The 14,214-nt window shown below is 45.3% G+C and overlaps 2 protein-coding genes across 2 annotated transcripts in view; one reads left to right on the plus strand and one right to left on the minus strand.

Moving 5' to 3' along the window:
• Window positions 1-8,592, minus strand: part of LRRC8B (leucine rich repeat containing 8 VRAC subunit B) — a 69,415-nt gene extending 60,823 nt beyond the window's left edge. The window contains exon 1 of the mRNA XM_041749397.1: window positions 8,574-8,592. The gene's annotated coding sequence lies outside the window, so the exon portion shown is untranslated. The remainder of the gene's footprint in view (window positions 1-8,573) is intronic.
• The window catches only part of LOC121487154, a 37,934-nt gene continuing 28,564 nt past the window's right edge, over window positions 4,845-14,214 (plus strand). The window contains exons 1-2 of the mRNA XM_041748579.1: window positions 4,845-5,187; window positions 7,887-8,187. Of these exons, the coding sequence (XP_041604513.1) occupies window positions 4,845-5,187; window positions 7,887-8,187 (644 nt within the window). The remainder of the gene's footprint in view (window positions 5,188-7,886; window positions 8,188-14,214) is intronic.

Here is a 14,214-nt window from a genome sequence, read left to right on the forward strand (position 1 = left end):
AACAGCATATATACGCAAAATTGCTTCCTACTTCTAATCTTCATAGAGAGTTTTCAAATTTTGGTCAAATATCAGTCAAAAGTATTTACCGACACAAATCCCAGGACTAGGTAATAAGTATGTGGGGTTTTATTCCTAATTCTTTCCCAGAAATTCATGTACATGCCAAGCATGATGTCTGGGCCAGGAAGCCCAGGAGATGAACAAATAATCCTTATGGGGCACCTAGGAGGTGACAGATGGCATAGGTAATACCTCTGGCATAGGTATTACAACAGGGGTACAAAACCCAGAGGCAGCACAGGGGAGGGAATGTGTAGCTCTGCTGGGTGGCAGGCAGAGAGAGGGTGTCTGCAAAGGTCTTTCAGTATAGGTATGCTTGAACTGATCCTTGAAAAATGGGCAGATGTTTGACAAGAGGCTACTAGCACCCCAGGTAGAGGGAAGGAACAAAGCCATGGAGTACAGCCACCTGGCTACCTCATGCCTTGCTCCCTATACTGCAAATAGTTTAGGATGGCTGGTATGCGACTGTGACCATGCACACTGTCCATGGTGGATGCATTGGTGATTTAGAAATGACAGGGTGACAAGAGGTGAAGCTGGAAAATTGTGGAAGCAGACAAAGGAAGACTTGATTATATGGTTCACCAAGGCCTTTGGACTTGATCCTGTGGCAAAGCAAGTCATTAAAGGTTATTGAACTGGGCAGTCATGGTATGAGATTTGCCTTTCAGAATGATTATTTTCCTGCAGTATGGACAACTAATTTGCAGGGTGGGGGATACAGAAGACTACAAACTGAACTACCAGCTGGAAGACCATTAGCAGTTATCCTGGAAGATACTCAAGGCAGTAAAAGGGCTGTGCAGGAAGGGTGCAGATGGGAAAAAACTGAAGGGCATGGCCCCTGGACAAATTGGTTACAAACTGTATAAGGAGCAGTTTTGGGGAATGAGACAAGGAGAAGCCCAGAATGACTTCTAGGGTTCTATGGGTGATGTAATTGGGTAAATAGTATTGCTATTCACAAAAAATATGGAGTCTAAAGACAACAAAATAATTTTTAAAAAAAGACAAATAACAAGTTTGGGGGAAACAAAAGTACGTTTAGTACAGTGACTCCATCATTTATTCTTTGAGGTGGGCAGCACAAGTATTAGCCCCAAACTCTGTTCAAAGAAGTAAAAAAATTTGCCCAATATCACATGCAATAGTTTGGGAAGCTTACTATAATACTAGGCTCAAGAGCAGGTAAACAAGGAAGACCCATTCATTCAATTTCAGGTAAGGGGAATAGAAGACAAATAAGCAATTAATCAAGATCAGAAAGACTATGATGGGGTAGGTGAGGGGGGCATAGGAACTTTATCAGAGGAGGTCAGAGAAAGTATCTCTGAAGTCCCATTTGAGCTGACCTTTCACTGAGAAGGAAGCATTCATGTAAATTCATAAAGAGCATTTCTAGACACAGTACAGCAATTGAGAAATCCCTGAGGTAGGAACAAAGTTGGTGTGTCACTGAGGGAGAAATGCCAAATATCGGGGCAGGTGTGGAGTGAGAGCAAGTCCCAGTTCAAAGGGTATTCTTGGGAGGGTGTGGGAGGGCAAAGGTGAAAAACTTGCGGCCCCTTAGGGCAGCACTGGCATAGCACAAACTCTCTTGGGGAAGCCTGCAACCTGACCACCATACACAACACTGGCATCTGAGAAACTGCACCATGACTCACAAACGCTTTTGGAAGACAAGCCATTGCTCAGTGAAGACTGCCTATTTTGGCATTGAAATAGGGCCAAGAACAAACTCATTTAGTTTTGCCTAGAGAGATGAGCTTTAAAATCTTTAGATGAACAAAATTCATTTTATATTTATCCACTCAGAGCAAGAAACAATCTGCACTAAAATGGCAGGTGGCTCTGCCCCCAAGGCTTGGTCATGCCCTAACACACTACCTAGAAGCAGAACCTCCTTGCCCACCCTCCAAGGCTCTCAGCTGGATCAGAAAGGCAACATTTCCTCCAAAGTTTCCTCCAATAGCTCAGCTAGAGGGCAGGAAAAAATGGTACCCCATTGCCAATATGCTGAGCTGGGTTCTTGTCTACGTCCTCCTGAAAGCTGAGGAGCAACTGGATGTTGCGGTTGTCTACTAACACAGGCCACCTGAGGCATAGTAGTCTAGCCAGCGATCCGGAACACACTGCCCATGCCTCCTATCCTGTGGCCATTTTCCACTGCTGCTTTATGGGCTCCCTAGTTTTCTGCCAACAATCTTTCATATGGCCCTCACTCAACCAAATGGCTTTAAGTTCCACTTGCTAAGGGTGATGCAGATCAACCCTATGACCCTCTCTGAAAAGACTCTACTTTAAAGCCAACTTTCTCAGATGCATCTGCTTGATATATCAAAAAAAAAAAAAAAAGTATCTGTATTTAAACTCTGCCAATGTAGCATGAATAAATTATAAAAGAATTAAATTATTTCCGAATTATGTAGCCCCTTTCAGAGTATCACATTGAGAAGGTACAGCTTATATGCACTTCCTTTAAAGATGGCTCTAAGCATTATGAAATGCCTTCTTTGGAATGGTGCTGGAAACCTGTGACACATTACAATTCATGCCTAGGGGCAGGCTCATTTCATGTTTGAGCTCATTTCAAACTACACTCCCACACCATCTCTTTACTTCAGCTCACTGGCCAATTTTTTTCTTCCTCAAGTCATCATTTAACCTCTGACCATAGGACATTCACATGTGCTTCTATACCACCTGTACTTCCCTTTAAAAAAATAAAAAAAGATTTTATTTATTTGAAAGAGAGAGCATGAGCAGAAGGAGAGACAGAAGGAGCAGGGGGAGAGGGGGAGGGAGAAGGAGACTCCCTGCAGAGCAGGGAGCCCAATGCAGGCTTGATCCCAGGATCCTGAGATCAAGACCTGACCTGAGCTGAAAGCAGACACAACCGACTGAGCCATCCAGGTTTCCCTTTCCTTCTTAACAACTTTTGTAGTGGCAATTTTTCACTTGCCACTTACATTTACTTGCTTCATTCACCTGTCTCCTTTAGTAACCTGCAACCTCCATGGGGGCAGGACCATGTACGTTTTTGCTTACCTTCTATCCCCAGAACCTGGCACAGTACCTGGCACACAGGAGCTGTTTACTAAATAGATGCTAAAAAAATACTATGAAATATAGTCATTGGTGGAAATGCTTCAGCTTCTGAGAGCAGACCAACCAAAAAAAAAAAAAAAAATCATTCAAGTCAAGGTTGAAGGTTAAGGCTGAGCTGTTCTGTTTTTGATAAAAACAAAAACAAAAACAAAAAAAAAACAGGAAAGACTTTGCTGCTATTTGTGTTTAAACTGATTTTGGAGACAATTCTCAAAAAGTGTACACTAATTTAACAATGCTTATTTGGATATGTATGAAGATGAACAATTTTAAAACTTTTTAAAAATGGAATAAGAGTTCATTCTCAGAAAGATTCGCCCAGATTAAGCCAAATTAAAAAAAAAAAAAGTTACCACTTAATTTATCAGGCAGTTTATTAGAAAAAAAAAAAAAAAAAGTTACCACTTAATTTATCAGGCAGTTTATTAGAGACTCTACTTTAATCCTCCTGATTCTTACCCTCAGCTTGCAGATAAGAAAATTGAGGATACAAGGATACAAGAGGCTATGGTTGCATCCTGAGTAAGTGGCAGAGCCAGGTTTCACATGCAGGTCTATTTGATTCTAAGAGCTATATTTTTAATCTAAGCCATGTGTTAAGCTCAGAAGTAAATGCTGATAGTAATAATGCATTGCACTCTCCCATGAAAAGGCAAATGACTACAAACAGTCTCATTCTACCAACTGGGGCAAATATTTAAGTTTAATTTAAAAAATTAGGATTCGGATGCCAAGGATTAACAGGGAAACTAGACAATTTATGACAAAGGAATATAGAGACACATGAACTATCATTTACTGAAAGCTTGTTTTATGCCAGATATTGTATTAGATGCTTTAATGTTAATATTTCCTTTAATTTTAAGCATCCTGTAAAGTAGGAAATAATAATCAAGAAAGAAGAGGTGTAGAATAACTGTGGTGTTTGGCTGCCATAATGTTCCTTCCCTCGTTCCTAAGGATGTTAATCACTCACATTTGAATGGGGCCCAAGGTTGTTGAGAATAAGGACAATATTCTCCAGTCTCTATTCTAGCTAGGTGAGGTCACATTACCAAGTTCTGGCCAAAGAGATGTGACAAGGAGTGTATGATGAAATTTCTGTAAGAGATCATGGTCTCTTGCCTTTCCCCTTTTTTCCTACCTTCCTTTCCTCCTTTCTACTACTTGGAACCGAAGTTTGATGGCGAAGGCTCCATCTAGGACCATGAAGTTGAGGGCCTCTTCTGATGTGTCATACATATGTAAGATGGAATCAGCCTAGGTCTCAAAAGGCTGTAAAATCATTATACCAGCCTGGATTGTCTCTCCAAAAACTTTTTTTTAGTGAAAGAGAAACAACACTTTGTTTAAACCACTGTTCTTTGCAGTCTCTGTAACTGGCAGCTAATCTTAACTAACCCAGCAACTAGTTCATCAGGCCCCTCTACAAAGTCCACACTCAGAAGCTGAAGAACTCCTGTTTATCATTTGCAATATATTGGGGGAAGGGGGCAATGTAAAAATGGTGAAAAGGCATTTGATGGAAAAAAAATAGTAAGGTTCAAATATGCTCTCAAATCTGCACACCTGAGAAAGGATTGGAAGGAATATGGTACTCAACAATAAAGAATTTAGTCTCCATCAGGGATGGGTGGGGGGAGAGCTCAGTCACCTGCACAGGGCTGGCAATGGAAGAGAAACAGAAGCAGTGCAGCTGGGAGCTTCTGAGAAAGATGCTGTTGGCATGTTGGCTGAGGAGTAAGCACTGGGGAATGGAGCCCTGGAAATGGCCACAGGATGAGACTGACAAGAAGGAAGAATTACAAGGAACACTGAAATTGAAGAAGCAGGAGATGAAGTTCAAAGATACACAGTCTGGAAAGGGACAAGCAGAAGCATGTGACCCGTATCAAAGACAGCATAAAGGTCGAAAAGGCAAAAGGAAAGTTCAAGAACAGAGCTCCGACAACTCATTTTTATTCATTTCCTTTACACAGGTTCGCAACAGCATCGAAGAAGTGAATTTAAATTGTATTGCAATTGAACAGAATCCTAAATGAGAGGAAGTCATAGAACAGGGAGTTTATTATTACCCTTTCCTCAATTTCTAAATGAACAGCAGTGGTTAAGACCTTAGCAGAGATATTCAGTGATTAGAATTAGGCCTCATTTTATTTAAGATCAATCTTCATGATTCAGAAAAGGAAAAATAATGTCCACCAAAGACATTATTTTATTTACTTTTAAAAAAGATTTTATTTATTTATTCATGAGAGACAGAGAGAGAGAGAGAGGCAGAGACACAGGCAGAGGGAGAAGCAGGCTCCACGCAGGGAGCCTGACATGGGACTGGATCCCAGGTCTCCAGGATCACGCCCTGGGCTGAAGGCGATGCTAAACCGCTGAGCCACCCAGGCTGCCCAAAGACATTATTTTAAATAACAGAAAAAAAAAATCACAATAAAGGTATGTGGAAAGTGTAGAAAATATAGATGGGAAATAAAATGAAAGTAGGTGATAGCAATAAAAGTAAAGACAGGAATATGAAAATATACATGGCAGAGATCAGAATGCACTCTACAGCTGGTGAAAAAAAAAATCCTATGCTAGAACTGGACCTCCCAGATTCCCTTTGAGTGGTCACAGGCATGAACTGTTTGTGGAACATCCAGCATTCTCTTAGTCGGGGGGACCAGGGAGGGACATGCTACGTGGAAGGCAATGCAAACCATTCCACCAAGTCTGGAGTAACACGACAGGTCTGGCATATGTTCATCTCTGATATTTTCAGTGTATGCTAGAAGGAGGATGGAAAGGAGAAACAAAAATAAAATGTGGAAATTCAACTTGAGAGACACCAATTAAAACCTAAGGATTAAATAGGCTGGGTTCTTTTTCTGTATGAGCAGTAAAAAAAAAAAAAAAGAAAGAAAGAAAAGCATATAAAAATACTCAGATACCATTAAGAAGGATTTGAAAATAAAATTTAACTCGTTTACAAATAAAAACTTCGGCTAAAGCAAGAATCTTCTAACAACTAAAATATTTGCCCGCTTCAAGGAAACAAGACAAAAACAACACAAATTTCAGGCCACTGCAGGAAAATTACCCACACAGTCTTATACAACTTGGAGTGACAATGGAATATTATTCAGCGCTAAAAATAAGTGTGCTATCAAGCCATGAAAAGATCTAGAGGATACTTAAATGCATAACATTAAGTGTAAGAAGCCAGTCTGGAAAGGCTACAGACTGCATGATTCCAACTCTGACATCCTGGAAAAGGCAAAACTATGGAGACCATGAGAGGATCAGTGGTTGTTAGTGGGGAGGGAAGGATGTAAGGTGGAGCACAAAGGATTTTTTAGGGCAGTGATAATGTGATCTAGTACCACAGTCTGTTATGAAACTGGTGGATAGGGATCCCTGGGTGGCGCAGCGTTTTGGCGCCTGCCTTTGGCCCAGGGCGCGATCCTGGAGACCCAGGATCGAGTCCCACGTCAGGCTCCCGGTGCATGGAGCCTGCTTCTCCCTCTGCCTGTGTCTCTGCCTCTCTCTCTGTGTGTGTGTGACTATCATAAATAAATAAAAATTTATAAAAAAAAAAAAAAAAGAAAAGAAACTGGTGGATACGCGTCACCATATATTCGTACACCAAGAGTGAACCCTAATGTAAACTATGGACTTTGGGTGATAACGAAGTATCAGGGTAGGCTCACTGAGTGTAACGAATGTACCACCCTGGCAGGGGCATGTTGATAATGGGGCAGGCTACACATGGGTGGGGGGTGCTTTAAGGGAAACCTCTGCACTTTACTTTCAATTTTGCTGTGAACCTAAAGTTGCTCTAAAAAATAAAGTCAAAAAAAAAAAAAAAAAAAAAAAAAACCAACTCGGAGGATCCGGTATCTTTTTTCAGTTGTTTTGATTAGGGCCATTTTCATCTTAATTAACGTGGTGCTTTCACTGTGAGGATTCCGAAGAATGAAACAGCAACGTGGAATGGTCTCACAAAAGCAAATCTTACCAAGTAGTCAAATAAAATCACTCCCTATGTGAAAATGCACGTTAGGCTGGATAATGTTGGAACCCCCTTCCCGGTGAAGAAAAACAGAGTAAGTTTGAAAGAATGGTAAACTTAATTCTAAAGTGGAGATTTTTATTTTTTGCTGGAATAAAAACACTTTAGGGGGGTAGTGGGTACAAGAAAAAGTGCCGTGACTCAAGTGTACAATCTGGGACAACTTCGCCTCCCTCGTTACCTGAACTAAAAGTAATGTCACACATGTTAAGGCTTATATTCTTAAGTCACACAGGCCCAACTACTTGGGGGATTAGCTGTCACTTCATATCCTCTTCAAGAGTGGTGCTACCGACTAGGAAGGCCAAGGGCCGAAGAAAGTCACCTTGGCACCCACGCCTCAAAGGAGCAGTTTGGGCTTCTCAGGAGGTGCCACCTGGACATCCTGGGAATATGGTTATCCTGCGTTTTGACTTCTTTTGAGCACTTCAAGCCTACACTTAGGTGTAAGGGACAGAACCGTCTGATGAAGACACAGGCCACCTGATTTTCTCCTAGAAAGCAGGGCCCAAGTGGACTATTTCAAACTGGCTACACATCTCTGCAATTTAAAATTTTCCTACTGCTCTCTCTTCACGGAGTCTCAAAAGCAGTTTTCAGGCAAGGCAAACGTATTCGAGAAAGTTCAGGCGCAGGGTTTTGTTCTGAGATTTCCTTTTCTTGGGAAGGGAAAGGGGGTCGCGGAGCGTCTTTCTGACCACCAGGAGAAAGTCCTCCACAAATGTCATCCGGCTGGGGGCAACCTATGGACTTTGGGAAGTCAGTTGGGACAGTCACGAGCCACCACCTCTGACCTCTCGGGACCTGCTCGACTGGAGCCCGGGAGGAGGACAGCGCGGGCTTCCCCGCGGGGCAGAGGCCGCCCCCTCCCGGCCGGGGAGCAGCGCCAGCGCCGTCGGACGTGCGGACCCGCCGGGGTCCCGGCAGCCGCAGCAGCGCCCCCGGGAGAGGTGCGCTCGCCCCCGCCCGGCCCTGCGGCCGCCCCGCCCCGCCGCGCCCCGCCGCGCCCCGCGCCCCGCGCCCCGCACCGCGCCCGGACCAGCGGCGGCGCGGACACCCAGGGGCCCTCCTGGCCGCGGCCCCCGCCCCGTCGCCCCGAACGACCCCGGCACCCCGCGGCGCCCCTTCCCGGGGAGGGGGGCTCGCTCCCCTCCCGCTCCCCGGGGCGCCCGCGCCGCCGCGCCACCTGCCCGCAGGCCCGGCTCGCAGGTGAGCCTCGCACCTGCGCGCACCCCACCTGCTGCGCCCCGCGCCCCGCGCCCCGCGCCCCGGGCCCCGCCTGCAGCGGGCGCTCGGCTCCTCCGCCGCCAGCGGGGGGCGCCCCGCCGCGACCTACCTGCCTGCGCGACCCGGCCCGGGCGCCCGCGCTCCCCGCCGCGTGCCCCGCGCCCCCCGGACGCGGCCCCGCGCGGGCTCGGTCCCGGCTGCCGGCGGCGGCGGGCTCAGCGGGAAGCCCCGGGGCTGCCGGGCTCGCCGCCTCCGACCGGCTCCATTGTGACGCGGCGCGTCCGCCCGGCCAATCGCGGCGCGGCGGCGCGAACCGCTGACTCGGTGGGCGGGCGGGGGGCGGGGCCTGCGCGGCGGCGGCGGCGGCGGCGGCGGCGGCGGGGGAAGAGGCCGGGGAGGCGGCGGCCGCCGCGGGACCGCGGGACCCCGGCGCGCCGGCCTCGCCCCCCGCCCCGCCCCCCCCCCCCCCCCAGCGCGCCGTGTGGCCCCGCGCTCCGCTCGCCCGCAGCCGGGCCGGGGCCGGGCGTGTCCGCGGGCGCCCCCGACCCGCTTGCTCGGGGCGCGTTGGGCCGCCGGGAGCCCCGCGGGCGCACGTGGGAGCCCGCCTGCCCCGGGGCCCCGACCGGCCGGGCTCAGTACCCGGTGCGGGCCGCCCGCCTGGGCCCCGCTCGCCTCCCCCTGCGGCGGGGGTGGGGGCGGGTCGGGGCGCGCCGCGTCGTGGGGCGAAGAGTTCGAACCCAGGAATTCGGGGCCAAGCCTTGTCGTTCTCGTTCAGGCCCCGCTCGCATCCCCACCCCAGATTTATCTGGTTTTTAAATTATTATTATTATTATTACTATTATTATTTATTTATTTATTTTGCACAGACTATCATCAACACAATGATTCAATTAGGCGACGTTTATATCTCTCAGTTGCTATGGCAATCACATTCCCATTAGGAAAAAAAACAAGTTGGGATCCCCCGGGTGGCTCAGCGGTTTAGCGCCGCCTCCGGCCCAGGGCGTGGTCCTGGAGCCCCGGGATCGAGTCCCGCGTCGGGCTCCCTGCGTGGAGCCTGCTTCTCCCTCTGCCTGTGTCTCTGCCTCTCTCTCTCTCTCTTTCTGTGTCTCTCATGAATAAACCTTGAAAAAAAAAAATGTTTGTACAGGGGCCGCCCAAAGGAATAAAAGGAAGACCCTAAAAATAATAAATAAATAAATAAATAAATAAATAAATAAATAAATAAATAAATAAAAGGAAGACCCTAAAAGACAGCATTGGGGCGGCGTATCTCGTGGGCTCGTGTAAATGGGAGTAAAGACATTGGCGTGACTGAGTTCTGTGAGACCAAATTGTGTCCGCAAAGACTGTTGAGATTGGGACTACAATTTATATCACTCCGAAAGGGCTCCTAACTCTGGGAAACGAACAAGGGGGTGGTGGAAAGGGAGGTGGACCGGGGATTGGGGTGACTGAGCGACGGGCACTGGGGGGGGCACTTGATGGGATGAGCCCTGGGTGTTATGCTATATGGTGGCAAATTGAACTCCAATAAAAAGAAATTTTAAAAAATAAATTAATTACTCAAAGGGAGTAGGAAGCAGGCTGTCTTTCTGACACTGCTCTGTTCTTGTCCATTCCGTTCTGGGTTGGCAGCTGTCTTCTTCCTGAGTCTTGGAGGAAAGGTTGAAAGAACATTTCGGCATTTCCTCATTCATAGAGTTTTTATTGAGTTTATATGTGAGATGCTGTGTATGTGCAGATCTATTAAGCCAGTTTAGGTTTAGGTGTGCTCCTCAAAGGGCTTACCACCTGGAGAGGAAGATAAACGGAATTAAATATGAAACCAGGAAAAAAGTGAGTGTTATAAGCTGATTATAAAGTCATGAGATTCAAAATTGAAAATGTCTAATTTTCCATATGTATCTTTGAATGTTTGGAAAGGACTTTTTCCCTTTCCTTCCAAATTCATGGACAGATAATCCATCTTCTATGACAGCAATATCACTACTTGTGTGACTGGGAGTAGTTATTTCACCTCCTTGGGAATCAAGCTCTTCATTTATAAAAGATTATAAACTAGGTGATTGCTAAGATTCCAATTCCAATGATGGTATGAATTAAAAAGTGACTTCCAGGGACGCCTGGGTGGCTCAGCAGTTGAGCAGCTGCCTTTGGCTCAGGGCATGAGTCCCAGGATTGAGTCCCACATCGGACTCCCAGCATGGAGCCTGCTTCTCCCTCTGCCTCTGTCTCTGCCTCTCGCTGTGTGTCTCTCAAGAATAAATAAATAAAATCTTAAAAAAAAAAAAAAAGTGACTTCCATGCTAGGTAACCCAAGTTACCATTAGCAAGAGGTTAAAGTCATCAAGTTCAATAAGACTGCCTTAGCTCTGGGTGAATCTCAGGCATGTAGCTTATAAATACGTTTATTTTATCCCAATTCTCATGAACAAAGTCACCATCTATGATGGCAGCATTTATTATTGACACTGGAGAACACGGGCTTTTGAATTTGTGATATTGCTTCTGAGAATCCTCCTCTGAAACATCCAGTATATGTTTCTCTTGTTTCTTCTTCCTCTTGTGATGCTTCATATAAGCTTCTGCTTGCATTACAGTGAGGAGAAAGATGAATAACCTCTAATGCTAGTCTCTGAGAATTTTAATACTATGCACATGGTATGGGACCATAATGAGGAGAAAGTATTTACTAACTGGAAACTATTGGACTCCCAGGGTAGACCTTATAATGAGAAACACAAATCCTGTTTGGCTCTCATGTCTGTACCCAGTTTTACCACTACCTTGTAATCTCTTTGGAAACAGGACCCGTGGAGTCTTAGAATATGACTTAGAATATGTCAGTCTTTACAGGATTACAGGAATATCTGAAATTCTCTAAGGGACTCTCTGATTAAGTTATTTTGGTAAAAAAAAAAAAAAAAGAAAGAAAGAAAGAAAGAAAGAAAAGAAAAAATCTACGAGACTCAGTCACTATTTCCACAGCCAAATTAACTGATGTCCAAAATATTGTCAGTCTACTTCTGAGCTGATTCTCTGAGAACAGAAAAACAAACAAAAAAACACCCCCACATCTCTGAGTGTCATCAGCATAAGCTATGCTCCATGTGGCTATGTTGATAAGAGTTTCATTTTTTCTGAATCTTGAGAAAATTGTTATGATTAATGGAAGACTGAATATTATCCAATATTAACAGTCCTTTTCCAATTCTGCATTCTAAAAATGATTTATGATAATAAAAATCCTCTTTCATTAAATTAATTAAACATTGATATCTACACAATATAAAAGAAAGACTGGGGATCTCTCTCAGAAGTGAGGGAGATAAATATAATAAATCATGTTCTTAAAGTTAAGGTTTCAAGTATGGGGGGTATATCCAGATAGCATACAGGAGGTATACCCAGATGGTGTCTTTTTTTTTTTTTTAAGATTTTATTTATTTATTCATGAGAGACAAAGAGAGGCTGAGACACAGACAGAGGGAGAAGCAGGCCCCATGCAGGGAGCCCAATGTGGGACTTGATCCCGGGTCTCCAGGATCACACCCTGGGCTGAAGGCAGGCCCCAAACCCCTGAGCCACCCAGGGATCCCCAGATGGCGTCTAAAGAGGAGAGTTGGTGGTCCACGTAGAGTTGAAGGAGAATCACACTTAGAACAGGTCTGAGGAAGTTTGGGTAGCTTTAAGATTCTAAACTGGAATATTACTTTTAAATATTGTCTCAGCATCATGGTTCAAGTTTGTTAGTTTTACTGAGATGTCAGGCCAAAAGAAAAGAATAAAAATTAGAAGTTATTCACAGTTTTGTATTATCAGAGAGTTTGCCTGAATCCCCTGTTTCGGCTAATGGCCAAGCATGTTGTTATTGATAAAGAATTTTTATTTTTGGCCAACACTTCACCATGTTTTCCTGACCTTTTCAATCTACTTGTTTCAGAGGTTTCACATGAGTGTTCCTGGGCCTAAGGAAAATTCTGAGAATAACCCCCGAGGATGAGCTCAGTGGTGGGAATTCTGAGGACAGGATGAGTAGGACATTGCACATGTGTTTGGAATAAAGTAGCCTGACCTAGAAATCCAAACTGCAATTGTGCAAGGCTGCTGTGTACTTCAGTGTGAGTTGATCCCTTATCATGGTCCCAGGCTGACATATTCATGTCGAGTTACTCTGTTCTCACCACCCACCCTGCTGATTGCACACACACACACACACACACACACCCCGCCTTAACTGTATGCTGCCCCTTATGAGAAAAGTGCTATAAAGGTGACCTCCAAGCCTCTTCTCCAAAGGAAAAACACCAATTCCTGCAGCAGGATGCCCGACATCCCCAGCTGAACTGTCTTCTGGGAAGTTGTCCAAATATTTCTTTGAAAGTTTCCCATGCATCCCATTTAAAGAATACATACTGTCATCTGGGTCACATATTGGAATCCACCATACAGCAGCCAGCCAGTTACTGACTTTTGTCCCTTTCTATCCATAAAAAGGAGGCGACTTCTAAGAAAATATTTGCAAGCGAAGCCAGGCTGAAAGCCTAGAATTAAAGCAGAGTTGGTGCTCCTCAGCTTCTGCTAAGTGATTTTAAAAAGCCCTGCTGAGTTCTGCCTGTGACTGAGACAGTGATTGCTGGGATCCCTGCAAGGAGTCGCACTGTGTTCCATGAACCACGTTGGAATCTGGGCAAGAGGTTTCCTGGTGGTGTTACCGTGGCTGGTTTCTGAGGTTCGACATAGCAAACCCGTCCATTGGTTGAGAGTAACTCAGGTCTAAAAGCAGCCACACCTTGATTTCTGCCCATTTTTTACCCTTTAGCAGCTGTGTGTAGGTGTGCGCATGCCTGTGCATTGCTTGTCTGATATTAGGTCATTTGCTAATTATAGTATACATTGAGGGGCACCTGGGTGGCTCAGTTGTTGAGCGTCTGCCTTTGGCTCAGGGCATGATCCCAGGGTCCTGGGATCGGATCCCGCATCGGGCTCCCCTCATGGAGCCTGCTTCTCCCTCTGCCTATGTCTCTGCCTCTCTCTGTGTGTCTCTCATGAATAAATAAATAAAATCTTTAAAAAATAATATACTTTGAATACTGGACTTCAATTCTCATCTAAACCTATTTTTTTTAAGAGGGGGAATGGGAGAGAGAGAGAGAGAGGTAGGGGGAGGGGCAGAGGGAGAGAGAGAATCTTAAGCAGGCTCCACACCCAGCATGGAGCCCAACGTGGGGCTCAATCTCAAAACCCTGAAAGCATGACGTGAGCCAAAATTAAGAGTCAGACGTTTAACTGACTGAGCCACCCAGGCACCCCTAAACTGATTGTTTAAAGGTAGGAGCTACTACAGCACTGTGGTTTATTAAGAAGGAAAAATAATTGTAAAAGAACAGAATTCAGAACATTTTAGAGCTGGAAAAGAAAAAGATTACATGCAAGAAAGAGCACTGGACTTGGAGTCTTGGGTTCTACTGGTGGCTCTTCTGGCCATGAGACCTAGGTCAAGCCACTAACAGACTAGGGAGGAGTTTATATTTTACAAGGTATTTAATAGTATCCATCATGAACAATATAAGAAGAGAAATAGTTCATTCATGTTTTAGAAGTCCCAGACTTCATTTCACTCATTCATTTATCATCCAACAAGCATTTATTCTATGCAAAATACCATACTAGTTTCTAGGGATACACCGGTCCACATGACAGATGTGGTCTCTGCCTTCCTGAGGTCCACAGTGTCTCAGCATTCC

The sequence above is a fragment of the Vulpes lagopus genome, chromosome 3 (genome assembly GCF_018345385.1).
Source record: "Vulpes lagopus strain Blue_001 chromosome 3, ASM1834538v1, whole genome shotgun sequence".
Classification (NCBI taxonomy): domain Eukaryota; kingdom Metazoa; phylum Chordata; class Mammalia; order Carnivora; family Canidae; genus Vulpes; species Vulpes lagopus.